The 19,356-nt window shown below is 37.1% G+C and overlaps 1 protein-coding gene across 1 annotated transcript in view; it reads left to right on the forward strand.

The window, feature by feature from the left end:
* VIPR2 (vasoactive intestinal peptide receptor 2) overlaps positions 1-19,356 on the forward strand; it is a 110,885-nt gene that overhangs the window by 85,415 nt on the left and 6,114 nt on the right. The window contains exons 5-9 of the mRNA XM_044678954.1: positions 1,321-1,462; positions 7,046-7,196; positions 9,990-10,050; positions 14,462-14,531; positions 15,896-15,987. Of these exons, the coding sequence (XP_044534889.1) occupies positions 1,321-1,462; positions 7,046-7,196; positions 9,990-10,050; positions 14,462-14,531; positions 15,896-15,987 (516 nt within the window). The remainder of the gene's footprint in view (positions 1-1,320; positions 1,463-7,045; positions 7,197-9,989; positions 10,051-14,461; positions 14,532-15,895; positions 15,988-19,356) is intronic.

Raw genomic sequence — 19,356 nt, forward strand, 5'->3', positions numbered from 1 at the left:
ACTTATATAGTGCCTCTACCCTGGAAGCTGTTCTAAGCTCTTTACAACTTATCTCATTTGACCTTTACAACAAACCTGACCTGAAAGGTAGGTGTTATTATTATCCCTCTTTTACAGTTAAGGTAAACAAGGCAAACAGCTTAGGTGCTTGCCCAGGATCACACAGCCAGCAAGTGTCTGAGGCTTGGATTTAATCAGGTCTTGATTTCCAGCCCAGAACTCTAGAGCTTGAGCTACCAAAATACCTAGATGGCTGTTGATGTGTGGATGCCTTCCATGATAGCAATAATCAGACTAAGTATAATGTCAAAGAGATGATCTCAAAGGCCACTTCTAGTCACTTTTGTGTCAAAAGAAATAAAGAAAATGAAACAATCTCAAGGAAAGTGCATCGGGACCCCCTCGGGATTCACCCCTACCCAAAAATATTCTTCTGCTTCCAGAAAGGATAAAGACAAGAAATAAAAGCTCCGCACCCAATGCCAGTCAGCTGGCATAAGATTTGCCAAAGAGATAGGCAAGGTAGATAACAAAAATCAAAGCAATATAACAACAATAACTAGTATTTAAAACACATTTTAAGGTTGCAAAGCACTTTACAAATACTATCATGTTTGATCCTGACAACAACCATGGAGGAAAATGCTATTAATAATCCCCATTTTGTAGATGAGGAAACAAGCATATAGAGGTTAAAAGATTTATGGGAAACTAGAAAGCAATGCAGTGATTTGTTCAGATTTGGCCTCAGACATTTACAAGCTGTGTAATTCTGGGCAAGTGACTTAACCTGTATTTACCTCTTTTCCCTCCTCTATAAAATGGAGATAGTAATATCTACCTCCCAGGGTATGCCAACCACCTAGCACAATGACTGGCACATAGTAAGTGCCTCATATAACTAATTATTATTTATTATATTACCAATAATACAACTAATAATATATTGTTATACTATTACTATTTGTTATACCAATTATAAAATATTATTAAATGATGATTATTATTATTAATTCCAAGGACACATCTGGAAAGTGTCTAAGGCCAGATATGAATTCAAGTCTCCTTCATTCCAAGTCCAACACTATATAATGTGTCATAGAACTGAGTAATTCAAATCATCAAAAAACATGATGCATTGAATGGCTAACTGCCTCTCTGTTTTGGGGAGCTGATGGCAAAACATGTAAAAACTAACAGGTGTTGGCTTCCAGTTAGATTCACTTAAGAGACAAAATCAAACCAGATAGACAAATGATTAAATGGCTAGTTCTTGGGGATGTTTAAAATATATCAAAATTTCTCTCTCTTCTCTTCTAGGAAACTGCATTGTACCAGGAATTACATCCATTTGAACCTTTTCCTTTCCTTCATCTTGAGGGCTATCTCTGTTTTAGTCAAGGATGACATCCTTTATTCTAACTCAAGCACTCTCCACTGTCCAGACCAACCATCTTCATGGGTAAGGATGTTCCATCTATGATTGTTCTTAGAAATCATTCCAATGCTTCCTAAACTCCATAGATACTAGTACTAGTAAACCACAATGTCACTAAGAGTGGCAGAAAAATGCCTCCATTAAAATAAGAAATGCAGTTTTTATTGAAACTTTTCTTTTCGTCATTGTCACTTTCCAATGGCAACTCCTTTCCCCACCCTAGAACACTCCCTTATGACAAAAAGTATGACTAAGCAATTCAAAACATTGGCCATGACTGAGAAAGTACATCTTATTCTACACCTATTGTCTATCCACTATAAGAAGGGTATGCTTTACTGCCAGTGTTCTGAAGTCAGAATTGGTCATTGCCCTGATGAGATTCCTGAAGTCTTTTGGTATTGCTTTCTTTTTGCAATTCCAGCATCATTGGGTAAATTGTTCCTCTCTCCCCATTTTGACTTCTCATCCTTGCAGGGTATACTGTTGACTACATATCACTAGCCAGAATAAGAAACCAAAGAACATGCCATAGGCCAGTGATAGAGAAGATGAATAATCAGCAAAGCAAGCATGGTGATCTGGAAAGATAGGCAAAGTCAGGGGTCATTGCCACAATAGCCAAAAACAAGCAGAATATCTTAAAAGACCCAAGACAGGATCCTATGTAAGACTATCCTATGGTCCAGGGCAAGCAAGTGGTTAGGGAAGTCTAAAAACTTGGCAATGAGGGGGAATGTGAGCCAGAGGTGGTGGTAGCATGTCATCAATGAAGCAGTTTTCTGCCCTTATTTCTCGACTTTTCTATGGTTCAAGAGTGGCAGAAGCCAACTCCAATGAAGCTAGTCTAACGAATCCAAGGTGGCATTATGGAAAGGGAGTTAAGATTTAAAGTCATGAAAATCTGAGTGTAAATCTTGTCCTCGATACTTATTAGCTGTGACTCTGGGCAAGTTATCGAACCTCTCTCAGTATGAATTTTCTCATTAATAAAATGGGGATAATAATACACCCTACTTCATTATTACAGGGAGGATAAAATGAGATAATATATATAAAGTACTTGCCATGCCTTAAAGCCCTATATAAATGGTTGCCATTTTCATTATTATTAATAATTGGTAGGTGGCACCTGGTAGAGGTAGGACATACTGGGAAAGAGATCAGCAGTAACTTCCAGTGGGAGATCATGGGAAAAAGAAAGCAATTTTCATATTTCTGAATCTTCTGGTTCCTTGGGGGAAGAAAAAGGTCTTCGTTCCAATCAGTTGAGGAACAACCATCTCTTGCCAGAAAGCAGAATTAGTATCATTTAGGAGATCAGAGTAGCTTACATAAGAATGTTCTCATGGGATAGGAGACATGTAGAATGGAGATTTTTTTAATGTTTATTGATTATAAAAAATAAAATTTAAATTTAAATTTAAAATGTTATATAAATAAAAAGCATGTTCTAATCATAATGGCATATAAAGTATTCAAATGGTTTTTATTATTCTAAGATGCAGGAATCTACTTTTAAAGGTGATCTCTAAAGCTCCTTCCAGCACTAAATCCTTTGATCCTCATAACCTTTATGTAAGGGGAAAAGCTCTTCCCAAACTTAGATATATTTTCCACCCATCTCAATGTGAGGGTTTGCTTTCCCCTTGGTTCCCATAGAGCTTCAGATATCACTTTAGGGTGGTTTCTTTGATAACCATTTTATAGTATGGTCAAGATCTCTGAGCTACAGCTCAATTTCTCTTGTTTTGTTCTAAGGATGGGAGGTTTGACTGTTTAGGCTTGCTGCTGCTGGGATATTGTGACCTTTGGAACTTCTGCTTGTTTCATAAACAACTGGGAATACAGGAACCTCTCATCCACATTCCATGGGGGCAGATTAAGCAGCTGTCACAATTGCTCCCAGATGAATGGTTTGAAAGACTACTGTAGCCTGGAATTTGCCTTATTATATGTTATTTTTCTAATATTATAGCAGTCTTTTATACCAGTATATAGGACAAATGCCCATCTGGCATTATGAACGAAGGTACTATATTCCTTCATGCTTTTCCTTCAGGGAGTCATGTTGTCAAAAATGATTTGGCTTAAGGTACATGCAAATTTCTTTAGTGAATAGTCCCCTCCTATAACCAAACAATGGAAAATAAGACTTTATTTGGGCAGACTCCAAGAAAAGGTAGCACTTGAGTGGGAAAAAATTGTTGTTCTCAATTTCTGGTGGGTTGCCTCCTCCACCCTAACTAAATAAGACCTAAGAAATGATAGGAAAGGCAGAAAAAATAAGGCCATACTCCAAATACTAAACATCTCCATTCATAATAATTTCTTGGTATGAGATGCAGAATTTTTGCTATGGTCTCATTTCCTCCAGGCTCCCTTTAAATCATAGTGAGGAGTTTTCTGAGTAAGTGCCAAACTAATCAAGCAAACCTAAAAGGTCATCAGGCATTCCTGTGAATGGAACCAAAAGATAAAGCTCAAGCATTCGAATCACTTGAGTACATACATAGGTCAAATGCTAGGTTGCCGATTTAGGGAAGAGCCTTGGTAAAATTCATGGATGGTGGGCATGGCAGGGTCGAATGATTAAGAGGAATCCCCAGGGAAGAGTTGGGGAGAGGAGAGGATGATAGCAAATGGCTGTGTTCTTTCCCTTTGGCAATTCTGTTTGAGCAAAGTAGATGAGTATCCTGAAACCTCTAGCTATTCCTTCTCTCTCACTATGTCTTTGCCATTATACCTACCCCTTTATTAACCAAAAGATAAAAATCAAGATGGAATGAAGGAAGGGAAGAAGGAAGAGATGCAAAAATGAAAAGGAGGGACATTTAAAAAAAGAGAAAGAAAAGAAATACAATTTTTTCCCTCAGAGAGTAGAAAATGAGAAATTTGGGTAAAATGTACATTCTAAGAAACAGAAAAAAGAAAAAAATCCTTACTCTTTACTATATCACTTAAAGGGCTATGTTTCCAGCCATGCTTAGTCAATACTATCTCCTGAAACAAAATTTATAAGGCAGGAATCCCAAAATAGTTGGTATAGGCCTTTCACTCAAGATGTTGACAGGGCAGTGTAGGTAGCCAAGAACATGAAAATGTTCCCCTTTTAACACTGAAAACTTCCAGACTCCTGTTAAACATTTACTACCTGACAGATAAACTGACAGACAAAGGCAACACACTTAAATTTAGTTGTTGGCCCAATTTTCTAAACAGTAGAAAACTAAAATATTGTTCTGTGCTAAGTATGTTACCTTTATCCAGTTGCCCTCATTGTTGGAGAGGTGTGAACAGGCACACTAGCAGCCTCTCAGGATGACCCCAATAGGAGAAATCTGTGGAATATTTTAGACATCCTCTAAATTCCCTGGTTAATACTAGAAATGAACTATTGATGTCTAGAGAAAATTGTCATTGTCCTGCAGTATACTGGTGTTGGACCAGTCATGTCAGTCAGGGTATATTTGACTAGAATGGGATGTTCAGAATAGGAATCCATGAGAAGAACAGGCTCTATTTACGCTATTCCATGACCAATGAATGAATAGTTTCACTTCATCACATGACTATCAAATGTAGCACCTATGAGAACTTTCTCCCGTCTTAAACCTGTCACACATTAGAACCAACCAAGGGAGTCTTGAGTCATGCATTGAGGGGCTATATACTGTGAGAGGTGTAAGTGGAAATTTTGTATCCTTTAGACTTCATCTCCCAGAATTTTTCCCTCACCCCAAAATTCCCTTTTCCTTTCTGTTTATGTGAGTCTTTTACGTGATTGTATGTAGGTTTTGGGGGAACACTTCTCTTGCTCTCTTCCACATGAGTGACTTGGGTGAGCACTCCCTGTTTTCTCTAGCTCTCTAGTTAAATATTAATAAATCTTTATAAATATTATACTTTGGAGATATTGAATATTAGTTTAAAAATCTACAGAGATCACGCAGAAAGACCAAGGCATTTAAACAATAAAATGCCTATCCAAAGACCAAGTCCTGAGAAAGATCTCACAGCCCTCTCATTATCTCAAGTTGGGAGATATAGAAAAGTGCAAAGAAAAATTTCCATTTTGTGGAGTAGAGTCTATGATTAATGTTCCTGCCACTCTGTGATTCTGATGTTTGGCAAGCACACCAACACAGTGTTGTGAAAAGCATACCCGCAGCACTGTCAGAAAAACAATTGAGTACTCAGAGAGGAAAGGAAAAGAGGCCAAAACCAAGGAGTAGACACTTGTTGGAAAACCAAGACTTCAGACTATTATGACTATGCTAAAGCTTTCTGGCTTCCTGCTCCATGAAAAGGTTTCTCTTATCTAAATGAAAAATGTAAAAATTTCCAGAAACCTGGAAGCTGAAGAGTAAAAGGGAATTTCTTAGGGGGCAAAACCTAGAAATTTGAGGGGAATTGAAATGTGCTTGATATTTTAGAGAACCTTTTACAGATGTAAAGGCATTTTGTTGAATTTAAGAAGATAAAAATATATTAATCATGCACTATAGGTAGCATGTTCATAAATTCAATTCAACATTTATTATATTGAATAGAAAATAATATTATTCCAAGTACCTCATTTGGTATATTTAGATGGAAGGAAAAAAAGAAAAAGTAATCTATTTTTGGTAGGAATTTTTGCCTCACCCCCCAAAGCCTTTCACCAGAGATGATAACATGAAACAAAATTAGCTCATTTAAATTTGAACCCCTTACCTTTTCCATAAACATCCTAAACCTAATAGAAAGGAACAAATGGCCAGAACTACAGAATTATTAACATTGTTTGGTTCTGATTTTTCATCAGACCAGCCCAAGTACCAATTAATGTTCATAAATGATCCAGAAAGTTTCCACATCTCTCTTCATTCTGACCACACTAAGAGGATGATTCGCATTCAACAATTTCCTCTGAGCATACCACTGTCTATGTTTTCTCTAGGGACCTACGAACTTATCATTTGATCTACTCACCTGAAAAAATAAAATCTATCCTTCCCCATATGGGAAAGAATAATCCCTCACTATTCCTCAGTGCTCTAATTTGATACTAGAGAAGTTGTGTGGATAGTACAGAGCAGGGAAGGGCAAAGCACAAGTAGCCCTTCCCCCCCAAAAATAAGAAAAAAGAAGGCATGGACAAAGGAGCAAGAGTGGCTAAGAAAAAGAGAGGAAGAAAGAACAGTTAGAGGGATCTACTGAATAACCTAACTGTTTAGTTAAACCTTCCAGCAGTTGACTTTAAAGTTATGAGTTTACTATTCTTAGAGATAGTTATTTACATTTATCTTTTAAAAAATATTTATCTTACATTGAATTTAATATGCTCAAATAAATAGTCTCACAGGGTGTCAGATACACACATGGGGGCTTACTTTAACATAACATACATTCTTTTTCACATTTATATAAACACTCTGAATACTTTATATTAATCACTTCCCTTCCCTAGACAGCACACCAATTTGTCCTTTGTTCCCTACTCAAACAGAGGGACATAACATGTACTAGGGCATCTCTGTCTGCCATAAGCTATTTTTAGCCATGTTACCATATTTTCCCCTCTTTCTTTCCAACAGTCCTTACTCTTTATTTGTATTATTTCAGGTTGGCTGCAAGTTGAGCTTGGTGTTTTTCCAGTACTGTATCATGGCAAATTTTTATTGGCTCCTGGTGGAAGGACTTTACCTTCATACACTCCTTATGGTTATATTTTCCTCAAATCGACATTTCCTGATATATCTTCTGATTGGATGGGGTAAGAATGTCATAAAAATTTGGTCTCCTTCCATATCCCACCTCTGATTCCCTCCTTTAATGATTATACAAGTTAATTTCCATGTCACAGTTTTCATTTATAATCATGCTCTCACACATTCAAAAAGATTTAACCCTGTGGCAAAACATTCTTAGAACCCATGAAAATTTGCCTTTCAGGATCTCAAAGTAGCTTCTTCCTAGAGATTCTTAGGAATGTCTTTTAGCACATATTCAGATATTTCTCATAACTAGGGAGCAAAATAATGCCAATATTGAAAACTAATGTATTGTTTAAAATGTGATTTCTCAATAATCATCTTAACCTTTCTCTTTTCTATTTATTTTTCTCACCCTTCTTTACCTTGTCAGAGTTAGAGTCAAAGTCAATAAACATGCATTAAGCACCTACTGTTGTGCCAGGCACTGCACAAGTGGTAGCCAGACCAAGAAAAGCATATGATAGCCCCTGGCCTCCAGAAGCTTACAGTCTAATGGGGAAAAAGATAACACAATAAGTAAACTGAAAAGGGGAGGGGAAGGTACCTGAAGTAGAACATGAAGAAGTCCTGAAGTCTGAGGAGGTAAGGGCATGAGAAGGTATAAGTTTTGGAGATGATCTCGTCTTACAAAATGATGACTTTCTAGAGATCTAGAGATCATGAATCCAGGAGAGCAGTGAGGTAGGAAACAGAGGTTTCTCATTCAAACCTTTTATCTGAAGTGTTAATAAGAAGCAAAACTCTCTGATTTTGCCTCATCTTTTGCCTCTGAATATTTTCTAGTGGATACAAAAATCATAAAAGGTCTTGAAAAATGAAGTCTTTTTTTTAAACCCTTAACTTCTGTGTATTGGCTCCTTGGTGGAAGAGTGGTAAGGGTGGGCATTGGGGGTTCAAGTGACTTGCCCAGGGTGACACAGCTGGGAAGTGTCTGAGGCCAGATTTGAACCTAGGACCCCCTGTCTCTAGGCTTGATTCTCAATCCACTGAGCTACCCAGCTGCCCCGAAGTCTTAATGAACTAGAAACTCAACTAACAGAAACATTCAATTAACTGGAATTTAAGGAAAGGATGAGATATAAAGAGAAAGGCATTCCATTTTAAATGGAAAATTACCATTATCAGTGCCTGCTAGAGTCCCAACTTTGAAAAAGGCTTAGAGACAGAAGAAAATGACTCTGAAGCTGTCAGTGAGCTTGTGACAGTCATCACTGCTCAGCCCTTCCATATATTCTATGCCTGAGACTTCAGGTAATTTATGGAATAGCCCAAAACACAAAAATTTTCCCTGGGTATGTTTGTGTTGGGGTTGGGGAAGGTGCCAAGAAGATTCTCTACTCTTGTATTATTCTGATCCTTAACAAATGCTCCATTCCAAAAGACATTTGATGGTGTAATCAGCAAAAAAGAAAATGTAGGGAAAGCCCATGAATTAAGAGATTCTTGTTAGAAAATGATCTCACTTGAAAAAAGTAAAAAGCATTTCTTTCATTAACAAGAACTCAAGCAGAGATGTACAGGGAAAGTCACCCAGATAACCAGATTGCTAGCCTGGCACTGCTGTCACAAAGAGGCCTCATCTTCCTCTTATTTTCCTCACATACACACCACTCAGCGCCCTTTAAGAATCAGGGATTAACTCAACATGAACCCCAAACCTCCAGCCCTCCCTGCTCCTATCTGCTGCCTTACAGGCAACTACAGATGCCCTCATTAAGCCAACTAGCATCAGCTGTTGACTTTCAGCCCTAGAGGCTGATTGTCTGCCTTCCTGGTTGAGATAAAGAGGAAAATCTGGACAAAAATGAACTCTTATCAGGAATTTAATTGTTTGGGGTTTGGGCTTTTCATTTTTTTGTTAGTTCAAAAGATGCCCTAGTGTGAGCCTACATTCTACCTCAAATTCACATCTCTTAGATATACCAGTTGATGTCACTGATCCTACAAGACTTAGAGCAAAGATGTAATTATCTCTACTGAGCTTTATTTACCTCTTTAGGACTTCAGTGGATATTTAGCCTTGACAGCATAAAATAGGTAATGTCAAACTGAACTAGAAAAAGGTCCCTGCCCGACTCTTATTGACTTAAAGCACCACTAATTAATATTATCTATATTTTATTTTATTTTTCTTCATTTTTTGAACATTTCCCAGTTATATTACAATCTGGTTCAGGCAAGACTTTGGAGATTTTCTGAGCTTAACAGCTAATATAGACAATCTCTCCAGTGGTACAGATCATAATTAATCCCTGAGGTCTCATCTTTTCTATTTCTTCCCATAAATCATACACAGAAGATCCACCCAACCCACTAGAAACATTCATCTAGGTATTCTGATATTCCATGAATAGCAGGGTGGCACTCAGGCTGTCCATCGGCCATCCCTTGGGCTTACTTCACAATTGGACTGCCTTCTTTTCCAGTCACATATTTCCCGGATGATATCATCACTAGTGACCACAGCAGTCTTCTAATGCCCACTCTACATGTCTCCCTTGCCTTTTTGATCCCTTTATTAAGCCAGGGAAATAGAATGGAATGTTTTAAAAAGATTTTTAGCCATAAGAACTGGAGGTGGGGGTGAAGAGTCTTTACTTATCCTTTGACAAAATATGTGGAGCAAGCTCTTTTTTCCAACATTCTGATCAATTGAGGTTTTCATGTATCTCATTCTCCACACATGCAATGTCCTTCAAGCTCAATTTATCATTTGCACTCAAAAATCCCAAGACTGCAATACCATTGTGAATCCTTCAGAGGGATGTGAGTAATGAAATGTCTTTCTGCAGGAATCCCTACAGTGTTTATTGTTGTGTGGATTGTGGCAAGAATCTTCTTAGAAGATAGTGGGTAAGCATCATCTCATTTTTCTCATGATCAAATTAGACCAACCAATATATATTGATCATCTAGCTAATATATACCAGATCTATGAGTAAGCCCTGATCTAGACACTTTTGGGAAAAAGAAGAAATAGAAAGTTCAGACCCTTCCCTCAGGAAACTAACAATTTTTTTTTGAATTGGGGAAGGGGACAAGATATGACTGTCAAAATTTAAATAACAGATCTATCCACATCCAGAGAGAGAAATGATGAACTCTGAGTACAATTTGAATTATTGTTTTCTCACTTCCTTTTTTGCAATATGGATAATATGAAAATATATTTTGCATATATAATTGATATACAGTTTGCCATCTCAATGGGAATGATAAAGGACTGGGAAAGAGAGAACCTGGAATTCAAATTTTTAAAAGAAAGTAAATAATAAATTGATTTTTTTTAAAGAAAAGAAAGGAGAGGTAGTAGCCACTGAGAAATTATTGATCAGGATATAATTAATGGAGAACTTGACAAAGATTAAAAACCATTCTAAATAAAATTCAAAACTATAGAAGGATGTCTTTAAGTAAAACTTGAGCTGAGTCATGGACAAGCCTGGGGTTTTGACACTGACTCAAGCAAGTGACAACAGAGGATAGAAAAAATAAAAAGGCTAAAACATCAGTTATTATAAATAGATTATGCAATCTGTGCTAGGGATTGTTGGCAGAAAACAGTGGAATGTTGATTCCAAATTTTCCTACAGTTATGTCTCAAAGCATTCTGGAACCATGTACATGACCCAGGACAAAATCAAATAGTTCTTATCCTCAAAGAGCTTATATTCTATGAGGGAAACAAAGTGTTTATATGTATAGCTATATAAATTAAATAAACACAAGATCATTGAAGGGATTAAGATACTAATGATGTGGGAAGAGGACTAGGAAAAGGAAAGGCTTCTTGTTGAAGGTGGCCTTTAGGCTGAGTCCTAGAGGAAACAAGAGATTTTAAGAAGGAAAGATCTCAGGCAAAGGGGCATAGCTGATGTAAATAAGTAAGAGTAAGAAGTCCATTCTGACTTTCCAAGGGGAAGAGTGCCATTAAAGGAGGGACTGGAAATGCCACTGCAACCTCAATGTCAGTGTTTGGGGAACCATAATCCAGCCCTGTGGACAATAGAAAAGGACAAGTATTTCAAAATCTACATAGAGAAAATTGATGAAAGGTAGAGCTCTTTAGGTGCCTTACATTGGACTACTTGAAAGATATCTAGCTTATTTTGCATTTTCCCCTTAAGAAGAGAATCTTCTAAATGGAGAATTCACAAACCATGTTGTCTAAGAAGCAAAAAGAATTATTGTGGCATTGTCCTTCGTCACTGGAGTTAAGGAAAAAAGAATAGTCCAGCACTCAGCACAATACCTGATACATGATAGAATATAATAAAACTGATTGATTGATTAGTGAGTAGTATTTCCATGATGGCAGATCTATTGAGTCTAAGTGGATTGGTTACACCAGGTATTTCTACTATTGAAAAAAAGCATTTTGGTGTACTACTCACTATTCTTTAGAGAGGTTCACATTTGTGGGTACATATGTCAGGCCTAATCCATTGGTTGATTTGGCTTAAAAATTGAACTGTTTTCTCTAACTCTTGGTTGGAAAAGGGAGGGAGATACAGGCAAAAATGACTTGTAAAATCAAAAGGCAATAATTTAAAAAATGTTAACGGTAATGGGGGCATTGAGGTGATTCAGTGGATTGAGAATTAGACCTAGAGACAATAGGTCTTGGGTTCAAATGTGGCCTCAGACGCTTCCTAGCTGTGTCACTTAACCCCCATTACCTAGCCCTTGCAATGCTCTTCTGCCTTAACACTAATACCTAATATCCATTCTAAGATGGAAGGTAAGGGTTAAAAAAATGGTGATGGTTTGAACCTCTTAAAATGTGGCATTTCCTCAACAGTTACTGATTGCATGATGCTAAAAAAGAGCTCTAGAGAATTTTAATTATGTCCTGTCCTAGAACTTCTTACAATATGGCACAGAGATTCCTTAATCAAGTTCAAGCACATTCATTCTCCTCAACTGTGTCGTGCAACTTCATGTGGGGCTATGCCTAGGTATCCTCATGACAGAACTGTACTCTGAAGCACCCGACCTCTGGACTTAACTTAGCTCCTGTTCAAGTTGGAAGGAAGGTCAAGTATAAAATCCACTACATGCAAGAAGGTTCATCCTAAGTCCCTGGACACCTTTAGTCAGCATTGTCCCTGCCCACCTCATGCACGCGCGCGCACACACACACACACACACACACACACACACACACACACACATACACAAGTGGCAAGTGCAAGATGAAGTAACTGAGGAAGCAAAAATTGGAGAACATCAATTTATTAAGCAATTCATGCCTGGCATCCTCAGCAGATATCTGGACCACAATTACAGAGGGGAACAGACTATTATACAGTAAAAACAATTAATCAAATAAGGCCAATTAATTAAAAGGAAACAATACCAACTTGGGCAATCTGATTTCTAACTGGATGAAAGATTAGGGATTTTTCAAGTTGGGAGTGAGAGAGTCAACCAGTACACCTGAAATCAGAAAAGGGGGTGTCCCACACCCCACCAAGTATCTTTATGTAATCAAAGGAACATGATTGATCCATATGAGGCCAGTTTTCATTTAAGATAGATGGGTTTCTTGAGATGAACAAATATGAGAACATTTCCTGCACCAATCTTAGGATTTGGCTGTGTTTCTGGTCAACAAAACTTAAGACCTTAGTTAAAGGTCCCTAAACAGCAGGTACAGCTGTGGTCCAGTTTCCCAGCCATATAGGGGTAGTTTCAAACATTGCATTAAGATTTTTCTCCTAGTTCCTATAAGTGAATATATTTTCTCAGACACAATCACTTGCTGTTCCAATACTCTCAATTCCCTCAACACGCACACATATCTTCCCACCAAATCCCATTCACACACCACATACATAGTCTGTGATTGCCTCTGCAAAGCCCAAGAAAAATCCCAGAATTCATATAATCCCTGATTACCCACTTCAACTGTCCAAAACAAGAGCAAACTCCAAATATCAGAAAGATTCTGTGTATATGCATGTATTGTATTAAAGGATGAGGTGGGAATTGGAGGGAAGTGAAGAAAACCATAACTTATGCTACTTCGGTATGGGTCTAACAGATTCCCAAACTGTAGCAAGGTCCTTTAAAGTATAGAAAATACTTCCCTATGAATTCTGTGGATAAACATTTGTCTCATCACCAAAATATCACATCCAGAAAAATTAAACTAAATAATATGACTTTTTATAGTTTATTTGCTCCAGAGTATCCAGGTAAAGAGTTCATTGTGCTATATAAAGCAGACTAAAATAGACATTTCAAAAAGGATTGCAAGGCAAAACCAAAATTATAAAATAGTTCATGTAATATTAGACCATGAAGGTAAACATTATTTTTTTAAATTAAAGTATATTTTTATTGTCATATGAAACACACTTCCATATTGGTCATTGTTGTAAAAGTGAACTCATACAAAACCAAAACCCCCAAAAAACCCATAAATACACTGATGTGAAAGATGACTCCAACAGTTCTTTCTCTGGAGGTAGATAGCATTCCCCATCATATATCTTTCAGGATTGTCCTAGGTCATCGCACTGCTGAGAGTAGCCAAGTTTTTACAGATAATTATTGTCCAATATTGCTGTTACTGTGTACAATGAATGTTCTCCTAATTCTGTTTACTTCATTCCGCATCAGTTTCTGCAGATTTTTCCAACTTTTTCTCAAATCATCTTGCTTATCATTTTGTATTGCCAACATGTACCACAATTTGTTCAGCCATTCCCCAATGGATGGATATTCCCTCAATTTCCAATTCTTTGGCACTACAAAAAGAGCAGCTATAAATATTTTTGTACAAATAGGTCCTTTCCCCCCTTTTTATTATCTCTTTAGGATAAAGACCTAGTTACAAGATCAAAAGGTATGGACAGTTTTATAATCCTTTGGACATAGTTCCCAAATGCCTCCAGAATGGTTGGACCAATCCACAACTCCACCAACAATGTATTAGTGTCCCAATTTTGCCACATCCCCTCCAACATTTGCCACTTTCCTTTACTGCCATAGTGGCCAACCTGATGGGTGTGAGGTGGTACCTCAGCATTTTTTGGTAAGTATTGTTTTAATGAAAATCATAACTGATCCAAGTGTAGCACACTGATGTTTATATGATTTGCCAGATTGAACTAATACTAACATAATATTCTCTCTCTCTCTCTCTCTCTCTCTCTCTCTCTCTCTCTCTCTCTCTCTCTCTCTCTTTCTCTCTCTGTCTGTCTCTCTGTCTCTGTCTCTGTCTCTGTCTCTGTCTCTGTCTCTCTCTCTCTCATAGTTGCTGGGATACAAATGAACATCGTATTCCCTGGTGGGTGATACGAATACCAATTTTAATTTCTATCATCGTAAGTAAACTGAACTGAAACACAAAAATTCTCATTGATTCACAGACTTAATATGGACCAAACCCATTATTGTTTTATTAAACATAAATAACCCCAATCTCATATAGACTGCTGAGAAAGCTATCTCACGCAAGATTAACTGTTGCCCAGGCAATCAGAACTCAGTCCCTGTAAAAATCTACTTAGACTTAGCTAAGTGATGCCTCCTCCAGTAGAGAAATCAGAGTTGGTGGTGTAGAGAAAGCCTGAAGTGATTCATTATCTTTGGGTAAAGAAGAGGGTTGAGGGTTGAAGAGAGAAAGTGTGTTCTCTTACCTGGGGGAGGAGGAAACCTCAAGAGGAATTAGTCAAGTTTAATCAATGTGCTTGATTTTTAGGTTTAAATCACATGTCTATTGATGCGTGCTTCAATTTCAAAATTCAGTTTTCCAGCATTGGAACAAATGTAAATCATGCTGAATGGTGAACTTCTTCTTGCGCATAACTCCATTTGTAGAATGAGCAGATATTAATGATTTCAATTTATTTAGCTAAATGAGAGGGGATTGTAGTACAATTCTTGAGGGAAAAAAAAGTCTTTCTTGAGGTCTTCCCCAACTTCCACTTTCAGGAACTCTTCTCCCCTAACTCATGTTTTTTTAATGTTATTCCTAGGGTCCCCTCAATCCAGCACCCAGGATTCTTATAATATCCCACTGGATTAATTCTGCCTACTTTGTTCTACTCTGACTTGCTTTTTCCCAATACAATATGATCTGCAGCTCTTTCCTGATATCTTCATAACACTAAAAGTTACCTGCCCATGTCCCATTCCCTCAGTGACCTGTTAAGTGACTGATTAAATGCAATGAATTAGTTCATCCTTACCATGAATTAAGCACAACTTTTACTTTTACTCCCCACATCATATATTTTACCTTTCAACTGGAGACAGCAGACAACAATCCCCAAAGAAATGACTGACAGTAGAAGTGTCGTGCTCAATGGCACTCAAATGGGGAAGATGCTTTTGAGAAAGAAGGCTTTTCTAAGTCTCCAATCTTACCACAGAGAACTTTCTCCCAATGTCATGGACCAGTACTCATTGTGTATTTCTTCATCTAATAAGATCATCTTTCTAAAGATGGTTCTATCATCCTTGAGGAAAGAGTTCTTACAATGTTTCATGAACTGACCAGAGAAATAGACAAAGCAGGAAGTCAAACCTATATGATTCAGTGGAAACATTTTTTGGGGTGTTGAACACAGAAACTTCATCAACAAACAGTATGATCCACTTTTGGGAGGAATTCTAAGTATTCAACTAGGTGAAGCAAAAAATAAAAATTACTTACAAATCTACCATTTTTTTCTTTTGGGGACAGGTGAATTTTGTCCTTTTCATTAGTATTATAAGAATTTTGCTGCAGAAGTTAAGATCTCCAGATGTTGGCGGCAATGATCAGTCACAGTACAAGTGAGTATAAATGTACACACCCGCACACACACATACACACACACACACGTGTGTGTGTGTTTTGAAACAATATGAACAAGACCAGACACGAAACTGATCCCTGAGGAAGTCCTTTCACATCAAGGTTCTGTAACATAAAAATTGAAACTATCTCACTTGAATCACATCACAGATCACAGGTACAATCAGCTTGTTCAGAAGGTTACCAATGGAAAAAACCAATCCCCATATTTTACTAGTGAGCAAACTAAGGCTTAGAGCAAGAGGTAATAAACTCAGCATTCCAACATTACTTTACTAGGTCTCAGAGGAAGGGAGGTTTCAGTAAATGAAGCCTGGTTATAATAGCTGGGAATCCACCAGATTTTACACACACACACACACACACATGTCTAGTGGAAGAGACTATAGACTATAGACTATAGTGTATAAGTACATATATCTACAAATATAAATGTATATCTATACATAATTATATTAATTGATAATTTACATGCAATCTGATTTAATTCCAACAACCTCTCCTCTACTTTTCAGTGACATGGATTTTTTTTAAAAAAGGAAATCCAGAGGCATCATAGTAACAATAGAGAATGGGAAAGATCATCTCTATCTGACTTTGAAAAGGGGCATCTAAGTAGCACAGAAGATTGAGTGTCAAGCTGGGAGTCAGGAAGACTCGTCCTCATGAGCTCAAATAGGGCCTCAACCACTTACTATCTTTGTGACCTTGGGCATGTCAGTTTTCTCATCAGTCAAATGTTTGTCTCAGTTTTCTCATCAGTCAAATGAATTAGAGAAGGAAATGGTAAACCATTTTAGTATCTTTGCCAAGAAAACCTGAAATGGGGTCATCAAAAGTTAGACATGACTGAAAACAACTGAACAAATTTAGGACTTTGAAAAGAATAATATAATTTGGGACAGAAGAAGCACTTCCTCAAATAATAGGGCAGTAGTATGGTATCACAAGATTGAGCAACTTATATTCTAGTACCAACTCTATCACTAATCATCTATGTGACAAGTGATTAATAAATGATAAGCCCTTGAGTTCCAATTCTATAATCCTTTGCTTCAAATTAAATTAAAATGTTTGCCTTTTAGAACTCCCTAGTAAGATGCCAGAGAGAAGTAGCTTAAAAGCTTGCCAGGTAGCAGAGGGAAGCTGGCACTCATAAATGTTTTAAGTGGTTTTGGATAAACTATAATGGAGATAAATCACATGAAGACTAGAGTTCATGGTTTCTTAGCATCTCCCATGAGGGAACTAAAAACTAGGGTTAGAGATAAAATGTTGGCATCATTCTAAATTAACACTGAGAGTATTAATAGCAGGCAATATCTACACGTTTTTGGACTAATATACATGAGCCTGCCTTAGTGCCACATTCAATCCCTTATTTCCAGTGCCCTCCCAAAATACTACCAAAAGTTACAGTCTGAAAATCAGAGGATAGAAACTTCTTGCTAGAAAAAGCACTATATGGTATTGATAATGAAAAAGAAATAACTCCTAATGAATATGACTCAGACTAACAAATCTTGAGGAGTGAAATTGGCTCCAAGGAAGGAAACAGGTAAAAGTTCTCTAAGATACCAAGCTTGGATTTTTCCCCCAATTTCCCAAGCTGTGATGTAAAAAAATGGTAGTAGAATAATTAGGGATTTTTTTTCTCTTGGTCTAAATCTTCTTTTGAAAGCATCCTCCTAAATCATGAAGGCTGGGATTATCTCTAGAATAATTATGTAAAGCAGGATTTGCAAAGAATTGAACTAAATTATCCACTGAAGAAATTCTGGTAGGTCTGAAACTTTTGTGCATCCCACCTTGGAGAGACAGTGTGATATCCTAGGAAGAATAGTGGCCTCTGAGTTGGTTCTTTGCTATATTTGAGTCCAGCTTTGCCATTTGCTAACTCTATAGCTTTGGGTAAGTTGTTTAACCTTTCTATCCTCTGTTTTATCCTCTGTCAAACACCAACACTACCTGCCATGCTTAACTCATACGGTTATTGTAACATTCAGATGGCCTTATGTATTTTCTTTTCTTTTTCAACATTTAGAATGCTGCATATTGTCTTTTATATAGTAAATATTCAATAAATATTTCTTGGATGGATGGATAAGTGCCTAATTAGATAGGAATAGAAAGAAGGAAAATTATATACTTCTAAACCTTGGGCACATGACCTGGTGCTTGTAGATCCAGCTGATTTGCTCATAACAAAGGTTATTTTAGTAAAATAAGAAATATATCTCTCCAAATATTCTTATAGTCCTATGCAATAGGCAATATGCAAAGATTACCTAGATGTTAAGAGGTAACAGAGCACAGAGAATAGAAACCAAGCCTAGGAGTCAGTAGGATCTGGATTCATGTCAAAATTCTACCTCTGACATACCAACTCTCTAACCATGGCTGTTACTTAACCACTCCGTACCCTGAAAAATATTCTAAGGCAGGGGCAGCTGGTAGGTTACAGAGCAGGTACTGATCTGCTTCCAATGAAATTATAAGCCATTCTGATCCCATCTTTGAGTTACAAATAGGGCAACTGAATAAAGAAATTGAGAGAGAGAGAGAAATAAAATTATTTCTTCAAGTTATTTAGCCACTTAGTAGCAAAAATTAGACAAGAAAGGCTACTGGGTGGCTCAGCAAATTGAGAGCTAGATCTAGAGACAGGTATTCCCTGGTTCAAATCTGGACTCAGACACTTTCTAGCTATGTGACCTTGGGTAAATCACTTAACCCCAAATGCCTTGCCCTTACCATTCTTCTGCCTTCAAATCAAAACAAAGTATTGATTCTAAGATGGAAGCTCAGGGTTTGAAAAAATGTTAGTTACAACCAACCCCTGGGTTTTATGGTATTCATCCCTAAGGACAGGTCACCTACAAAGTATTTCCTAAAAGTTCAGTTAAAACAAAAAGAAAAAAGGGATGAATCCAAGATGGTGGCTTAGTAGCAGTGAAAGCTGAAACCACTCTGAGAATCCTCTCAAAAAAGAAAAGAAATAACAGGCCCAGAATCTGATTCTCAAAGAACTTAGATTCTAATTAGGAAGGGTTTTTTAATGCACACAAAGCAACTTTAGCAAAACCTAAGTAATACACAAATAAAAAATCCATCAACAAAATGAGTACTTAATGAGTAACTGGGGTTCAGAATAAAATTGCTTACTTATTATATGCAAGGAGAGTCATTATGATGAAACTCTAAATGTGAAAAGAAGAATAAATCATGGTCTCTCATTTCCAAAGCACTAATAAAGAATCTAAATAAATCTAAATAGTAGGGAATATAAGACAAAAAATTGTAATGCAAAACATAATGCAATCACAAGGCAATAAATGATAGAAGCA

This window comes from Gracilinanus agilis, chromosome 5 (assembly GCF_016433145.1).
Source record: "Gracilinanus agilis isolate LMUSP501 chromosome 5, AgileGrace, whole genome shotgun sequence".
NCBI lineage: Eukaryota > Metazoa > Chordata > Mammalia > Didelphimorphia > Didelphidae > Gracilinanus > Gracilinanus agilis.